Source organism: Caretta caretta, chromosome 4 (genome assembly GCF_965140235.1).
Source record: "Caretta caretta isolate rCarCar2 chromosome 4, rCarCar1.hap1, whole genome shotgun sequence".
Lineage (NCBI taxonomy): Eukaryota > Metazoa > Chordata > Testudines > Cheloniidae > Caretta > Caretta caretta.
In genome coordinates this window covers 64,145,891-64,164,088 of record NC_134209.1, presented here as the reverse complement: position 1 = coordinate 64,164,088, position 18,198 = coordinate 64,145,891, and the positions used below count along the sequence as shown (strand labels likewise).

General features: G+C 36.8%; 1 protein-coding gene across 8 annotated transcripts in view; it reads right to left on the bottom strand.

Moving 5' to 3' along the window:
- Positions 1-6,111: 6,111 nt before the first annotated feature.
- Positions 6,112-18,198, bottom strand: part of GAB1 (GRB2 associated binding protein 1) — a 151,007-nt gene continuing 138,920 nt past the window's right edge. For 4 of the 8 annotated variants that reach the window (XM_048847016.2, XM_048847018.2, XM_048847015.2 and 1 more), the window contains 5 exons: positions 15,579-15,668; positions 12,391-12,484; positions 11,894-12,017; positions 9,025-9,147; positions 6,112-8,019 (listed from right to left, as the gene is read on the bottom strand). In XM_048847016.2, the coding sequence (XP_048702973.1) occupies positions 7,861-8,019; positions 9,025-9,147; positions 11,894-12,017; positions 12,391-12,484; positions 15,579-15,668 (590 nt within the window). In that variant the 3' untranslated portion in view covers positions 6,112-7,860. Of the gene's footprint in view, positions 8,020-9,024; positions 9,148-9,768; positions 9,845-11,893; positions 12,018-12,390; positions 12,485-15,578; positions 15,669-18,198 lie in introns of all 8 variants that reach the window. The other 4 variants (XM_048847019.2, XM_048847020.2, XM_075127709.1 and 1 more) reach the window with 2 other exon arrangements.

Here is an 18,198-nt window from a genome sequence, read left to right as displayed (position 1 = left end):
CATCACCAACCAAAAGACCCTAGTCTTATCTTGTGCTGCTCTTGCAGTGTTGCCAACTCATGATTTTGTCATGAGTCTCATAATTATTGCTTTCCTTAAAGTCCCAGCTCCTGGAGTCAAGGGGATATGCGATTATTTCAGCCTTCATTCTTTTTTAAAAAAGGTAAGTTTTTAGCCCCCATGGCTGTCAAGAAAGCTTCAAAATGTGAACCCAGTGCATCCAAAAGGCTAAATATAATTTTAGAACCTAACTGTAAGTACCAATGTTTGAACTTTTTGCCCTCAATATATTAATTACTGATAACTAAGTTTAAAACTGACTTTGAATATATACCATAGTCTTGTGTGTATTATATCATACTTGTATTTTTGAAAACGGGCCATTTTGGCTATAACATGCAACCTTGTGGGAAGCCTCAGTGGAAAGACCAAGATTGAACAACTATCTCACCAGGTCCAGATCAGGGTTGAGGCACTTGAGCAGGACAGCGTGGAGAAGCTTGCAGTTCCTGTACTTATATTGTTTTGTTAACAGAAGATGTCCTGCTCAAGGTTGTCAGTTCAGCACCTTTCATTAGCACGAGGAGAGAAAAAGTCCTAAAAGAAGCATTTGATTGGCTGAAAAAGTTTCCAGTCGTGTGGCTATCCAACATAACTACGGGTTAGGGCAGTGGTTTTCAAACTTTTTTTCTGACAACCCAGTTAAGAAAATGGTTGATGCCCGCGACCCAACAGAGCTGAGGATGAGGGGTTAGGGGTAAGGGGGAGGGAGGGTCAGGGTTGGGGTGCACGCTTACCTCGGGCTGTTTCCAGTTAGCGGCGGTGCTAAGGTAGGCTTCCTGCCTCTCCTGGCACCACGGACCGTGCTCCGCCCCAGAAGCAGCCAGCAGCAGGTCCAGCTCTAAGGTGGAGGTACTCAAGCAGCTCCGTGCTGCTCTCGCCCACAGGTACCACCCTGCCCCCCCAGCTCCCACTGGCTGAGAATCGGCCAATGGGAGTGCAGAGCCCCAATGATTGGGGCGGGGGCAATGCACAGAATCCCGTGGCCGCCCCCCACCTAGGAGCTGGACCTGCTGCTGGCCACTTCCAGGGCGCAGCATGGTGTCAGAACTGGTAGGAACTAGCCTGCCTTAGTTGGGCAGCACCGCTGACGAGATTTGAATGGCCCAGTCGGCAGTGCTGATCAGAGCCGCCGCGACCCAGTGCCTTACATTCCATGACCCAGCACTGGGTCACAACCCTCAGTTTGAAAACCACCGGGTTAGGGAACAAAGAGCCAATTTTCTCTCTGAATACCACCCATGAAAGTATTTAAAAAGTAAAGAATACATCATTTAGGAACCTATTGATTTTCAAAGTCTGTTAGTGCTGGAAATTTGGTACCAAATCAGCAAAACCAGGACATTATTTATATTAATGTCCTCCCCCCATTTTGCCAATTTAAGTAGAAGTGGAAGCAAAACAACTTTTAGCCACATTAATTAAAATTCTAACTTTCAGTAGCAATGCTCAGAATTTTAAACATCAGCACCCCTTGTCTGTAGATAAGCTTCTAAAATAGAAGGTTGAACATTAAAACATGCTTTTTAGTAAACTATTTTAGATAAAATGTTAAGTCTACACAGGCCTCTTGTTCCAAAATCAAAACTATCTATATTTCTCTTATTTTATAATGTAAGATCATTTGTAAAAGCAGTAGTTACACTTTGAGAAGTATGATTCTATTTCATATTACACTTATGTGGCTGAAGGAGTCCGGCTTTCAGCATATCTCAAAGGGCAATCAAGGCATCTGGGTATGTGGTATAACACTGCCCTTTCCCTCTCCGCTCCTCCCACATACACCACTCAAGGGCAGTTGGAAAAGAGCCTCAAACAGCATATTTTAAAACCTTTTATATAACAATTTTCAAATTTTCATGGGCCCTTTTCAAGTTGGATATACCATATGGGGAGTTCTCATTTTATTTTTTTGCAGACATAATTTACATGGGAAGGGCTAAAACACACTGATGGGTGTTATTAAATACCCTAAAATATACAGAAAATGTGCTGATTAGTTGTGGGTAATAATTTTATACTTGAAAGGTGGCTAGAAAATTAAATGTGACAGTCTTCATTCTAGCACCTTTGATGCCCATATTTTATACTCTTTAGGAGAAATTTTTCTTATTAGGCTAAAATCAATTACCTTTTTATTAATTCTGTTTTTGTAAGATTTTCTTCTTGGTTTTTAATAGAGAGGGAAAGGCACTGGTTAATGCTCTATGGTTTAGAAACAGGAAAATAGTTCTCTTGGCTGTCAAATATTGCATAAGAAACACTAGCTTAATTTGAATTTACCAAAGTGCTTTTAGTTTATTATCTCTTGGGTGTACACATTACATTGCAAAATTCATTTTAAATAGCTAGAGAACAAAGTCAACCAAATGCATTTAATCTGAAAAAGGATAGGCAATAAACTCTTTCAAGGTAATTTAAATTTTAAATAATTTTTTAATAAATCTGTTACTTCTGTGAGCAAATTCCCAAATGAAATCTTGACAGTTATGTTCACAGAGATTTTCTTTAAAGGAGAAACTAAAAGTAAAATCCAGTGCTAACAGAAGTAGGTTATCCATTCATCTGATGGCACACCTCTCCGCTAGTCCCATGTCCCACCCTCTGCTGTCATCCCACTTCTGGTATTGTAAATCATCATCAGAAATGCTGAATCACAAAAACAGATTGTGGGAAACTAGTCATGTAAAAGAAATTAATCAACACATCTCAACCTTTCTTCCTTCATTTTTATTGTCTCCCCCCTTTGGCCCTTGACAGGTTGAGACCTATACCTTGAGATACCTAGCTGCTTATTCAGTTTTAAAAAACAGCTTGGCTCTATATTTCATCTGCACCAATTAAAATGATTTTCTGCCAAGGGTGTAACTGTTTGATAGGCAAAAAATACGCACTTTTCAGAACTCGCTATCTGGTTAATATTTTCACACAATAATGAAGACAGGCAAGAAAGAAACCCTTCTAAAAGTGTTCAGTGCCACAACCTGGACCATTGAGCAAATGAGGAAAGCACTGAGGGTACACTTCCAAAGCTCACTTTGCCTTTGGATATTAATCAGTTACTCTGATTTTAAAGGGAAAAATCCAAACAAATTCAGTTAGAATACAACAGCCTTGCAAAACTGTATTCGCTCGAACACGCATGATAATTTTTTTCTTTTTTTTTTGGAATGGGCAAGTAAATATCATTCTGTTTTTCATAAACAAAATTTAATAATAAAAAAGGGGACAGAAGACTTGTCCCTGGGCTGGTAAGTTTTCAGGACAATTTTGTAAGGTTGCAATGTAACACTAACAAGTTTTGGCTCTACTTAGAGCCAGAAATACTTTGAACACAATTGACTGATGCAATCAGCAATAGCGAACCTTAAATTCGTGATAAAAATCTCACTTAGCTCAGAATGCAGTGAGAAGTCTTCAGACTTGCCTGTGGCCCATTTTAGGTAATGGAGCAATGAAATCTAAATGACATGATTAAAATGAAAAGACTATGATTTGTCTCCTAAGCCGTGTGTGTGGCAGTCTCAAAATTGCCGTAAGTGGACAGAATATTTAAAAAAGCTAAATTTAAAGTATTTGTGCAAAGTACATTTCTGAAGTGAGTTAGAATATAATGAACACACTCCACCCTTTTCCATCAGTGTCCCCTTATAGGCCTTTCACACAGATTTTGTGGTTTGCACATTTCAACAGCTTGTGAGGTCACACTCTTAATAAGCAATAGCTTGTGAAAGTATGGCCATTAGTACTTAACAGAAAAGAAACTGTTGACTTTTCGACATTCAGTGACACTGAAATACAGGAATTTTTGAAGTCAGTTTCTTAATACTCTAGGCACTCCAGAGTTTTTAGTTTGCATGAATTTCTTTTTGATTTGTCTCTCTTTTTCTATTCTGTAATAGACCAATATATACTTTTTTTAAAAACTTCCGAAATAAGGCAGAGTTCTGTTTAGTGTCTAAAGCATCTCAAGGAAGGGGAAAATTGTGAGAAGATTTGCTAGAGACAAATTTCAATGGCTAAGAAGAAATCAACTCTTACCTTGAAACTGAAAAACAGTTTTGAGTTGCTCAGATTAGATTCAAGTGGCATTTACTTTATTTTATAGATTTTGCCTTATGCCTTAAATTACCATTGTTCATTGTAAATAATGTGATAAATGATGCATCCATCCAGTAATTCACAATATACTATATCAACAAAGCAATCTATAGCTTACCTGGTCCTTGAAAAGAACATAACACATCGCCAAGACAAACTCCTTTTGAAGTCACATCTATTGAGGTCCTTATAATAGCACCCATTACTGTAGTACCTGAGTGCCTCCATAGAGTTAGTAACTGAAAATCACAGTAGGCCAGTGGTCTAGCTTTGCTTCTGCTTCCTCCAAATTTAGAATTCAGCACATTTTAAAATGTCAGAATCATAGTAACAGAACAGAGGAGCACGACAACAAATAGGCAGCATACAGTTCTACTTTAGCTATGTTATTAGAAACGAGGGACACTATACTGTATTAATACCACCCTCTCTTTGAATGTCCTTGTGGCAATACAGGCTGACAATAATGTAATGCCAAAAATGAATATGAAAAATACATTAAAATCCAACACAGTCAAGAAAACCACTCCAATATTATTTTTTAAAGCATTATGTCCACACTATCTGTAGCGTCTGGAAACTGGTGTTTGATAGTTTCTCTTTTAGGAAAACAAAACAAAAAACAAAAAAATACTCAATTTTTGCTCATTGAAACTAACATTATGGATGTTATTGAATTAAAAAGTCTACTAAAATGGAAGCTATAACTCAAGTGAGGACATAAGTGCATACCAGATACATCATTCACCGCAAACTATGCCTGAAGTCTAGTCACAGAGGGCTAAAGTTTTCAAACTTGGGTACCTAAAGTTAAGCACTGAGATCAAAAGGAGTCACAAGTGCTCAGAACCTCTGAAAAACCATTCATTTTAGACACCTACATATTGATATTGGTGCACAACTTCAGGAAACCCAGCTTTAAAAAAAAATTGGCCCTGAAGCACTTAAATGGTTGAAAGAGTCAAGGAAAGCTTCAGATTGCTACTTGTTTACTAAGCAGCAGAGTACTGGAGATAAAAATGTAATACTGAAAAACTGATAGTGCACAATCCTGACGGAGCCGCACTGTCATGGAGTGAAGGAGGAACAGAGCAGCATCCCCTTCCAGGGGATTGAGAGATTCTCTTTCACAAACACCTCTGTGACCCCTCTCACCACCCCCAAACTTTCCCATCTGAAGAGAATTAAAAGAAAACTCAATTTCAACCCCATGTTTTGAGGCCTCCTCAATGTGTATTTCCATATAAGCGTACAATTTTGGCCTCGAGCCCCCTTATGGTAGCCCTTTGATAAGTACCATATTTATTGTTCAGAATAAATGAAAGGTCTGATTCTCCACTAAGATCAGTTTAAAACGGGAGTAACTCCTCTAAAGTCCGGTATACTTGTGAAGGATTGGTGCGAGAGGTAAATCAGACCCCACCATTTCTGCTTTAATAGTACAAAAAAAAATTAGAAATTAGTATCCCAAATAAGACTACCCCATATTACGTGGAGTACCAAACACATGCTTTGCTTATAGATACTTCAATTGCAGTACTGGTGAATAAGGAAAGTTTGCTCACCAGCAAGAATAATTATGCACAGTAACATTTCAGTCCTTGAAAGTGATGTGCATGAGTGGAAACCTGATACAGTTGCTCCTTTTTCTTTCTTTTTTTTTAAAGACAGTCTAGTTATAATTAGCTCATACTTAGTTTCTCTCAAGACCATGGCAATAATTCCATTGGCTTCAACGGGACAGGAATTTGGTCCAATTTTGCAGTTTGGGGTTTTTTCTCAGCAACTTGCTTTTGAAAATATTTTTAGGTTTAGTTTTTTAGAAGTACTGTTTATTGTATCTACAATCTAGCAACTTCACAGAAAAAACTGTGTTTGGTAATTAGGCACTTTTCCCATATATCTTAATTTGTATTGTTTTGTGGTTCCATTGGACAGAGTTTACACATCAAAATTGAACAATCTGATTTATTTAAAATTCACCTCAAAATGCATTGTATTTAGTTTTTTTGTTAAAAAAGGAACATTCAAAGCATCAAAATATTACTAATTTAAAAAGAACCCTTGTTAAGAATAAAACAGTTTACATACTGTAAATTGGAAAAAAACCTATGGTAGATTAGGCAAAGTACTAAGGCCAGCATGACAGAAAACAAGACTAACACACGTATACACTCATTCAACACTTAAAAGGTCTGGACAAAAAGAGATAGTTTATTTAAAGGTATCTGTGTAAAAAAAAGTGTTAGTAAATTTTCAATCCAGATATAATTAATAAATTTAAGTCATTTATGTACTTGAAGAAAATCTATTTTCTTCCTGACAGCTAAATTATGGTTCTAAACCAGGGCAGAGTATTATTTGGAACTGGGATAGTGAACAAAAAGGATCACAGTACACAAAGCTTTAAATCCAGTACCAGGAAAAAGCAACAAGGGGATCAGTTAGGTATAGTATCTATTTTATAAAAAATAGATATAAAATATCAGTTGCATAGGGATCTAAATATAAGGCAAAGCAGGAGATTAAGTAAAATAAAGATTGTAGAAAGGGCACTATAGTGTCAAAACATAGTATTTCCATTTGAATTACTATCTAATTCAAAATCACAGTATGGTGCTAGTACTACAAACAGAGAATGTCAAACTGTCCCATTAATTTCAAATTGAAAACCAACATTAGGACTTCTAAGAAATATAAAACTAAGTTCATTGTCTAAACCTGATCAGTGTATTAGCACAACAGTGCTTGGTACGTACCTGATTATTTATAAATTCTACCTTCTGTAAATAATATCAAGGTTACTACTTGTTAATAAGTGTGAGATCACAACATTACTGCATGCCATCAGTGGTTTGCAGGTTTACTTGACAATTAATTATTCAGTCTTAAAAGTGTAAGATCCCACCCTGCAGAATCTTCACCCAATGAACACAGAACACTGTCATTAATAAAATACAATAAACATTCCACCACTAATAACTAATGTTTAAGCCATGTTGCTAGATCCTAAAACCAATATAGTTCATTATTATTAACTCACAGCAATTTTTGTTCGGAAGGTAACCTGTAGACTTCCAAATATTCTTTGCATGTATTAAATATAAAAACAGTATGTAACTAACGTTTATTTCTTGACATTTCAAGTAGATTATTAAATTGTGACACGACTGCTAAATCATTTCTAAGTTGTTAAAATGAAGTTCAAACATTAATTTCCATATCTACAAATAGCTTAATTAACCTAGAATTGTAATGTATAGTAGTGTAAGAAAAAATTCTCAAAATGAATTTGTCATTAAAATTCATTGACTGGGAATACCTGAACCAACATTTTAACTGAAAAAGTGCATAAACATAGTAATACTACAAATGTGTTAAATGAAGAACAAAAGGTTTTCTGGGAGCCAAGCAATAGCATTTTTACACATTATTTACATTTGATGAATTATCCAGAGACAGGGGGCACAATTTAAGGTTTTAAGATTTCTTTGATGTATTTAAAACGTCCTCTGACTTCGAGTTCTTTGATATATTTTAAGCGTTCTTTGACTTCCATCTATTCATTCAGGAAGCTACACACCAGTGAATTGCCAAGTACTGTTCAGTCAAGCAACATGGCAGTTATGATTCTGTATTTCATCAGAATTCATTGTGATAAATGACAGTTCTTTTGTTCTTTGAGGAACAGTAGAATTTTCATTTTACACTTTTAGTTGGGGTTTCAGATTCTGTAGACTGCCTCCCATCAGTCCATGCTTCTCGCGTGCTCTTCAGTGCTAGTGTTTTCTGTTGGTCGACCACAACATAATCCACTCGTTCATCTGCCACACTGCTCCCTGAACCACTGCTTTTTTTCTGGAAAGGGGAGAGTGAGAAAAAGGCATTAACCTATATTTACAATAAAATGAAGCCAGGTTCATTTGCAATAGAGCTATGAGTGTAATAAGTATTTTTTTAAAAATAATACTACATACACAGAGTACTACCTACTCTATTCAACATATTGCACATGTTTTTGTTGAACATAATCTTAAGCTAGAGGACAATAAAACTCTGAAAGACATCTCTGATAAAAACTTGCACTTTGTAACAAGACAGCAGGCAACACTGATGATCACGTATAATAGCTCGCAATTTTGCTGATATTTGAAAAAATACAAATGAGGGTTGAGAGCGGTCGGGGAATCTGAGGGGGAAGGACTGGGGAAGGTATAATCATAGAATAGTAGGATTGGAAGGGAACTCAAGAGGTCATCTAGTCCAGTTCCCTGCACTCATGGCGGGACTAAGTATTATCCAGGCCATTGATACAAACACAGCCTGCTTAAGATTTTATTTTAATAGCTCCCAGTTACACAAGATAAGGCTTGTATAAAATACTAAGATTCGGGATTCCAGGGAAGAAATCCCAAGAGGAAAATACTTGATCTACTGTGCAATCATTGAAAGTTCACCGAAACGTCGCTATGTGTACTGAAGTTGTAGACACAGGCACTTCCCATACTGATAAACTACATGACAGTTATGTGACGCGAGACCTGTGTAACTCTCAGAAAGAGGTGGTGAGTAAAGTTGATCAAGGATTTGACTTCTCTTACCATGTCTTGACAGACCAAGGTAAAATCCCCATGCAAATCTGTCATTAGGATATATTATAGCTTTCCCAGAGGGGTACAATATGGCTTCCATGACTGGCCACAATAGATACCTGCTAGCTAATCAGGGCGAAGCTGCTGAGCTGCTTTTCTTTTTCATTGAGTCAGAGAATCCAATCTAAATTTTCAACACCTCACACATTCTTCACGCAGCTCAGGTTTGTACATCAGATCAACCTTTTTTTAAAACAGTCATTTTGTTTACCTTACGAGGTGGAGTAGATTTCCCAGAATCTAGATCCAGATCTAAGTATTCTACTTGTTTATCTCCTTTGGGTTTTACCATAGGGCTACTTCCGCCATCAAGACTGTTGCTGCCGAACAAAATCTGAAATTATAATGAAAAATAATCAAGTCAACAACAATGAACATTCGAACATTTTGCTCAATCTATTAAATACTATCTACAGAGTCAAGATTTGGGAACTCATCAAAGAGATTTCCTGGTCTGATAAATAATTCATATTTTATAGCCTACTGTTAATGAACTAACAATATTCTAAAAAAAATTAAGTTTAACTAATGTTGATCTTGGGACACAGAGTCAAAAGATAGGAAAAAAAATCAAGTTTCAGGTAGACACTCCAAAAAGATTGTGTCTAATTTCTACATACGAGTGAGCTAAGGACAATCTATGGATTTTCTGATTGGCACTCTGTGTCTCGAGTTTAACATTACTTAAGTAAAGAATTTTGTATTTCACTGTATTGCTATTAATAGTCATTTGATAAAAACTAAGCCTTACAATACCAGTAAAGTTTTGAAAAAAACCTTTTGCATTTAATTCAAAAACTTTCATAACAACTAATCTGAAAATCCAAAAGAATTATTCAGTTGATAAAACTGCAGGATTAATCTAACTAGAAAATTTGGACAGGGCTGCCTAAAATAAACTAAATTGTATTGCATGAACCTAGTTTTCAATTAGCCCAGATTTTTACCACCTCACCTCCTCTGTCCTCTCCCAGCCTGATCCCTCCCTCTTAACAGGTGTTATAGGAACAGTACAATAGAAGGACTCTTCTCTAAAAGATAAAGAAAAAAAAAGGAAGACAGAGGGCAGCAGTCAGCAAAAAATGAAGAGCAAGGCAGAAGGAAAGACAGGGTAAGGCGGACAGCAACTTGAAAGAAAATGCTGAATATTGCTCATTTAACTAAATTAAACAGAAGTATGACATGTAGGAACAAGATACATTAAAGTCAATGACAGGAAAGGATGAGAAAATTATGGACCCTTTTTTAAATTGTAGTTAAAACAATGTAAAGTTTCCAAAAACTTTATATAATCAGTGCATTTTATAAATCTAAAGCTTTGTAGCCATCTCAAGATCACTGGCAAACGCCCCCTCCCCAATGCTTAAAGAGTTAATTTAGTGGGGGTTGTTCTGTTTTGTTTTTTAAAATTCCATTACACAATTTATTCCACTATTACCAATGTCTTTAACAGTAGGAGGTAACATGGACAAGCAAAAATGGCTAGGATTTAAAAAGCTGAGTCAATTAAGCATCTGAGTTGTTTGTTAGGAACTTCTTTGAAAGGGTTTACTGTAAATATATACTGTATTTCATTTATAAAATACAAGTTTCATTGTCTGTATCATTGTTTCTGGCATGTGTAAAAGCATATTACTCTTTATGTAGAAAAGGGTCTATATTTCACACAATTACACAAGCAGGATGTGTCCATTAAAAACAAAAAACAATGTCTTAAAATATAATTAAAAGAAAACAAAAGGGATTTGGTACCATAATCTAGAAGAATGAGAGATGTAAGACGGAAGAAAATTTTCTAAGCAATGGGCCAGTCCTCTAGATATGAAATTAAACATATTAAGTTTTAAAATTGAATTTCTTAAGTGGCATCTTGGTCTAGTGTATTGAACACAGAATCAGGAAACAGAAATGCCTGATTTCTAATTCTGATTCCGCTACTGATTTGCTGCATGGCTGAAGGTAATTCACAACCACTGTGTCTCAATTTCTCCAGCTGTCAAATGGGATATTCCACTGCTTACTTACCAGTAACTCCTTCACAAGGCTGTTGTGAGGATCAGTTAATGCCTGTACAGTGCTTTGAAGTATTACTATTTGTATTTTAATTCCTACTAAATAAGAATCTAAGCAACACTTAGATACTAAGTGATGAACACTATGTAAAAACTTAAAATAGTTAAGATGGGCCTGAGTTGAAAAGTTTGGCTACAGATATTATGAACTTTCCCAAAATTCAAGGGTGCTCTGAACTATATTTTGGTTTAGGAATGTACTAACCTTTTATTTTAAAATGCTACTGCAAATTCTTGCTTCTATTTGGGTAAAACACGTATCACTCATGATACATTTCAGTGAACACCTAAATGAAATGTACACACAACTAATAACTTCTACACTGTATCTGATGTGAGCAAGTGAAATGAAATTTAATTCACTTTTGCTAACAGTTTCTTGGATGACTATACTGAAAGCAAAATGCTATCTGAAAAAAAAAGTAGACAATATAATTATTAACATTTTATCTTGTATATAAAATGTCTCCTATTTTTTTTAAAAAGAAGTATAATAAACATATACATATTTTTAGAAAAACTTGAAAAGAAATATCAATGGAGATTTCTTATGACTTTTTTGTTCCTTCCATGTTTCTTGCAATGTTTACTTGCAACATTTTTTTTTCCAAAAGGCCTCTGGATTGGCTTGAGAATACTAGTATTATTTATTTCCACTGAAACTGATTACTTACTGACACGTAGCCCCAGGAACAAAGATTACAGAAAGGAAGAGACAGAGACCTTGGGAAAGAACATATTTTAAAACACTTTGTTCAAAAGGTGTCTTACTTTCAACCTATATTGTAGACATACTAACCTTCCTCTTTATTGAACAACTCTACTCTTAACTTTCTCACTGCCACAGTGTTAAAACAAAGCTAAAATTCTACAGAGATAAATGGTTTTTGGTTTTGATGCAGAAAATGTAAAGAAAGGTTTGTTGACTGGAAGAAGGATTTGTGTTTGCATAATTTAAAAATAAGGACTGCACAGGAAGAGAGTAGTTAAGATGTAGATTTTACATACTGGGTCTTCAGTGGACTGATTTGGATTCATGGGTACATAATTCTCTTCACTGTCATGCGAGTCACTGCTGGAAGTTGTGCTATGCACTGAATCCGGTCTGGGAGACATAGGAAACCTGGAGGAGCTAATTACCAGGAATTATTTTACAAACAATCAAACTAGAATATTTTAAAACTCCTGGTAAACAAAAAAAAAGTATATTAGAGCTTAAACTCTTATCTGTCAGCTTTACCAGGGTTGAGTTTTCTGGTTATACATTTTCTTTTTTATTTAACAAATGATACTGCACAACACACATATATACATCTGACACATGCTTGCACACATGGCTGCGCATGCGTGCGTGTACACACACACACTCTCTCTCTCTCTCTCTCTAAAAGGAAATCTCAGTCTCTGCTGGAGAGGCTGAAAAAGGAAAGATCGGAGATATATTCATTAATGCTCCAGTAAAAAGAAAATAAATCCTCTAAAGTAAGAAAAGCTAAGAGACTTACTCTCGTGCAAAACTTCGGGTGATAGGAGATCTAACTGGGGCTTGCAATTCTTCCCATTCCGGCAGGGGTTTTATTTCTAGTGGAGCTGGTTTTGCTATATAAAAAACAAACAACAATCTTAAAGCACAGAACATTTGAAAACAAATCCAAATTCAGCAGCTATTCTAAGGCTAACAATGCACAGAAATCAATATAATTACGTTTATTTTAAGTTGCCATTGAGTAAAAGATTTCCATATAAACCCCAAAATACACTTATCAGGAAATGTTCACTTCTGAAAGAGGTTTCTGAACCACTGTCTGTATTATAAACATTCCAAAATAATTATGATGTTGCTAGCAATGAGTGCTAACACTATTAGAGAATTTTGAAAGCTGAATATTAACATGTGATTCTATTCTGAAAAGGGAATCTGAAAATGGCACTCTAGGGTTCTATGTTTATTGTGCCACAATGACTTATCAAATTGGCTCAGTTCACAAGTAAAAGGTAGGGTTGATTGGTTGCTAGCCTTTTATTTAAAAATTGCCAGTCCTGCAAACTCTAGATCTGAAATATTTTCTTGGATCATAGACCTTTGTCAATAATAAAGACTCTGCAGACCCAATTCTGCATTCACTTACACATTTGCAATCCCATTGTTAAGCCTGCAGAGGTGAAAGTGAGGGCCCTTTAACTCCGGGGTGGAGAAACTTTTTGGCCCGAGGGCCACATCCGGGTATGGAAATAGTGTGGCAGGCGATGAATGCTCATGAAATTGGGGGTTGGGGTGTGGGAGGGGGTGCAGGCTCTGGGGTGGGGCCGGAAATGAGGAGTTCAGGGTGCAGGAGGGGACTCTGGCAGGGAATTGAGGTGTGTGTGGGGGTGTGTGGCTGGGGATGAGGTGTTGGGGGTGCAGGAGGGTGCTCTGGGCTGGGACCGAGAGTTTCAGAGGGTGGGAAGGGATCAGGGCTGGAGCAGGGGGTTGGAGCATGGGAGGGGGATCAGGGGTGCAGGTTCTGGGTGGCACTTACCTCAAGCAGATCCTAGAAGCAGCAGCATGTCCCCCCTCTGACTCCTATACAGAGGCAAGGCCAGACGGCTCTGTGCGCTGACCCATCCGCAGGCACCGTCCCTGAAGCTCCCATTGGCCATGGTTCCTGGCCAATGGGAGCTGCGGGGGCAGCGCTTGGGGCAGGGGCAGTGTGCGAAGCCTCCTTGCTGCCTCTACCTGTAGCAGCCAGAGGGGGGGCATGCTGCTGCTTCCGGGAGCTCCGCAGAGTCACGTCATGTGATGAGCAGGGCAAGCCCTGGATTCTGCTCCCCAGCTGGAGCTCGAGGGCTGGATTAAAATGTCTGAAGGGCCAGATGTGGCCCCCCAGACCGAAGTTCGCCCAACCCGCTTTAACTGGAATTTAGTTAACAAAATTGATGAGGCATGAGTCAGAATAGAATCCAGCTCAGTCTTCCATGGGTGATTTAGTTCTCTGTACTGCTTAACTTGAGAGAAAAGCAGAAGAAAAACATACCAGCACCATTAATCAGATAATAGGATTCTGAGTAAGGTGCCATTTTTACATAATTTTCAGAGTAGAACCACACCTTAAACTAAAACTGAAATTAAATATAAGTGATTTTGAGCCCTAAAAAAACAATGGATTTCTGTACTGCAAGACTTATAGGGAAGTCTGTTTATCAACAATCTTAATTTCTCTCATACTTGCCATTTAAAAATACAAATATTATTTTGAGAAGGTAGTTATGAAATTATTATGAACGCTATTAGAGGTTTTTTTTACAAAACAAACAAAATTATATATCAGCTACACAGGATTGTTGACAGCCCATCTGACTGCTCCAAGACCAACCTACTTACCAATATCAAACATCAGCCAGTTTAAAACTAGTTCATACACAGTGAAACCTGTCAAAGTGACCACTTGTGGGACTGACAAAAATCAATTGCTTAACAGAGGTGGTCTTATAAGGGGGAGCAGAACTGTACTCATTACAGCTAGGGGGACTATTTTGAGGCACTATTAGGATAGAACTTTATCTAAGAAGGTAAGCCCTTGGTACAGATTTCTATGTAAATGGTTTTTTTTTAATTGAAATGTTACAGATAAGTAATTATTGGATTTAATCGCACCAAACTGTTCTCTACTGCAGTTAAAATGTAGTAGCTCAAGAGGTATCAGCATACATCAATAACTTACGATAAACAAGGTTCTGCCACCTTAATTCATGCTTAGCAGCAGCTTATTTATCAGGTAGTCCTACTGATTAAAAAAAATCCCAATAATTTATTTCTGTGAACTACTTAAGGAATAAGGTACTACTCAACGTGAGTTAGGGTGGCAGAACTGAACCTTACCTAAGCAACAAGCACACAACAGGATGAGTGGCTATGATGGATATCAACACAGATCAAGTGCTTTATAAGGCATGAGGCTGAATGGAAGCTGCACTCAACAGCCCAAGTACAACTACTGTATCGTTAGAAATGTGGTAAGGTCTTGATCCAAAGCCCAATGAAATCAGCAAGAGTCAGTCTATCAATTTAAATGGACTTTTAATCAGGCCTTAAATGCACCCGATGAAGCACGATTTTTAAAAAAGAAAAAAAAAAAGTTTGACATTTGTGATTTGTCCTAGCCCATGTGAATGCACTGGATACCGACACAGTTAGTGCCTACAATAAACCAGTCCAACTCCACCTTCATAATGCTCATTTTAAAAATATAAATGAAATCACTGTACTAATAGATAGTCACAGGATCAATCTCTTTGACTGCACCTTGACATTTAGCTAACAGCAGATTATTAACTTGTGACATTTATATTATCTCTTAATTAGAAGTTATTTCAAACAACATGCTGGTAGATGTTACCCTTGTAACATGGTACCCTTGTTTCTAAATAAACAGATACAAAATTAAATCTGAAATATGAGCAGCTATAAACTGAACAGAGCAAAACTTGTATGTGTAAGTGTTAATTTCTGGTAAATCTTTACGTATACTATTCAGGATGTAAGAATGTTTTCCCCTGCATGGGAAACACTTTTGATTAGTAAGTAAAATGTGTCCAATATCTTAGATTACAACATTAGCAATGACAGTGCTTTATTAGAGTTTAACCTTTAAAAGAAACATACTTTTTTTTAAAAAACAAAGTCCCATACAACATGCAGTGCTATAGTACATACCCTTTCTTCTTGTAGCAAAGTCACCTATGGTTTGTGAATCAGTTCGCTCTAAACCATGTGGTTTAGGTCTTAAAATTTTAGGACTTTGACCTAATTGGTAAAAAGAAGACTCTCTTAATATAATGTTCATTTTATGATTGGAAAAATGGAACTCTATAAATAAGCAGCAGAACCCCTTGCAGAAAGGTTAACTGCATAAGCATAAGCAAGCTGCTGAGGGAAAGTTTTACAGCCCAGCTAGGTCTCATGCCAGGGCTTAAGCACCACGCTTTAAAGGAACAAAACACTGCATGCAAGAAGCTTGTCTGAAGCAAGTAAGATGTATCTAAAAGGTAGAAAGCTATTTAAAAAAAAAAAAGACATTTCTGTTGAATTACAATTTTTAAAAGTAGTTTTGTATAAAAAGTTGCCATGTTAGAGGAACATTTAACAAGATATGGAAAATGGTTATCCTTTAAAATGTAGGTTAAAATGAAATGGTAAACGATAGTTTAAATTAATTTCCACTACATTAATCCTTAAAAACCCACAAAGTCCCTTTATTTTTCTTCCATCTAAGTCTTTTGGCAGTGTTTTTCATACTATATTTGCTGACCTGTCTCCCAAAGGCCTGTATCAAGCTTCTTTCTGACCCTGAGGAAGCAGACATGACTTTCTCTTGGTGTCAAAGTCATTCTGTAGAGGACTAATTCCAGGTTTAATTATGGGCCATGGGCTGTGGTATAAACTTAAATCTGCATACGTCTGATCCAGAAGAACTCCCATTGATGTTAACAGGAGGTCTGCATAAAGAGCTAGAGTAGATAGACTGTGGCCTTAATGTTATAAATAACGGCAAACGTTTCAGATCTGAGTTCCGAAAGACAGGCTCCTGAATCCATATTTAGGAACGCAAATAAAGAAGTGTCCTAATTTTCAGAAGTGCTTACTACCTGCTACTCCCACTTATTTACAAACCTCACTTTAGGCACCCAGGTTTGAACAATTTGGCACAAATTTTTCCTATAGCTATTTATTATTCAGCGTCTTACTGTTGTATTCATATATATTGTTATATTCGGACGATATGCTACCCTTTATGACCACTGTATTTTTTACCTTTATTTCTCTTTCTGACCCATCTTCCTTTCCCTATTTCTCCTCTCCCAGCCTAGTCTTTATCTCTCTCCTTCTTTTGTCCCTCTGCATTGTTCTCCCTGGAGTAAATCCCAAATCTCCCCCCTCTCTCCATAGGCTTCATTACCATTCCCTTCACTGTCCTAGCAGCTTAAATGATCAGCAATGAAATAGTTAATGTTAAGCTGTAAAGTGTCACCATCAAATTAAAAGGGAATGAGATTGGTGGAGGGCAGTGACTGGAAAGCGGGGAGTTCACAGCTTTTGTTTCAGGCTAGCTGCAGACTCAAAAAGACAGCACTATATCGGTTTATAACTGCTTAACATTTAAAATTATTAGTAAGAAAAACATCCAAACATAGGTCAGAATATTGACATACTTTAGGCCTAATCCTTTCAAACAGGTCAAACAGCAGATACTGTTTCAGTGTGTTTCACACAGGTTTGAGTAACTACAACAGCTAACTAGATAGGCTTAACTACAAACTCTTGCTAAATTGTGAAGTAAATTTCTCTTTTACTTTTTTCTTCTATTGTATATACTTCAGATCTATAAATTTGAAATAGAGATACAGGAGCTCAAGCTATAATATCTGATACAGCACAGTATAATGTTATTACTAGATTACACAAATCTTAATTGACACGTTTGAGATGTAAGAAACTATATTAGAAAATTACAGCTATCTAAATGCATTCTGTAATAGACCCCTTCAAGAAAGTTTAATTGCTTAAGCAACCTGACCACAAAATACTCCATATAGTTAATACCAGGTTGTCCATTTTAAATACATATGTGGTCAATGTAATTGTAAAGAGTGAATCATCATAGAGCAGGTCTGTTTCTAGTGGGGGCTTGCCAGTATCTGTTCTTAGCCCTATACTATTTAACATTTTAAATCAATGACCTGAAAGAAAATATATAATCACTACTAATTAAGTTTGCAGATGATACAAAAATTGGGGGAGAGGTAAATAATGAAGAGGACAGGTCATTGATGCAGAGCGATAGGGATCACTTGGTAAACTGGCTGCAAGCAAACAATTTGCATTTTAATATGGCCAAATGTAAAGGTACACATCTAGGATCAAAGAATGTAGGCCATACTTCAAGGATGGGGGATGATATCCTGGGAAGTTAGCTGTGAGATGTGCTAAGTGTTTCAAGTTTCAGAGTAACAGCCGTGTTAGTCTGTATTCACAAAAAGAAAAGGAGTACTTGTGGCACCTTAGAGACTAAACATTCAGCCTACATATCACAGATTTTGCAGTCAAGAGAACTGACAACTTCTTAGACAAAGAAGAAAAGAGTTTTGAATTGTCTTGTAAGCTAAAGATTTTAACCACTATTTGAAACTTTGGTTCAAGTGGCGTAAGACCTGGTGGTACTGATGAAATTCCAAAAGAGTTAGAATAGCTTCAGAATTATTACCTGCATGTTACGTTCTGGGTTTCCTGTGTGACAGTCTTGTGCATGTATCAGTGGCAAAACTTGGCTATGAGT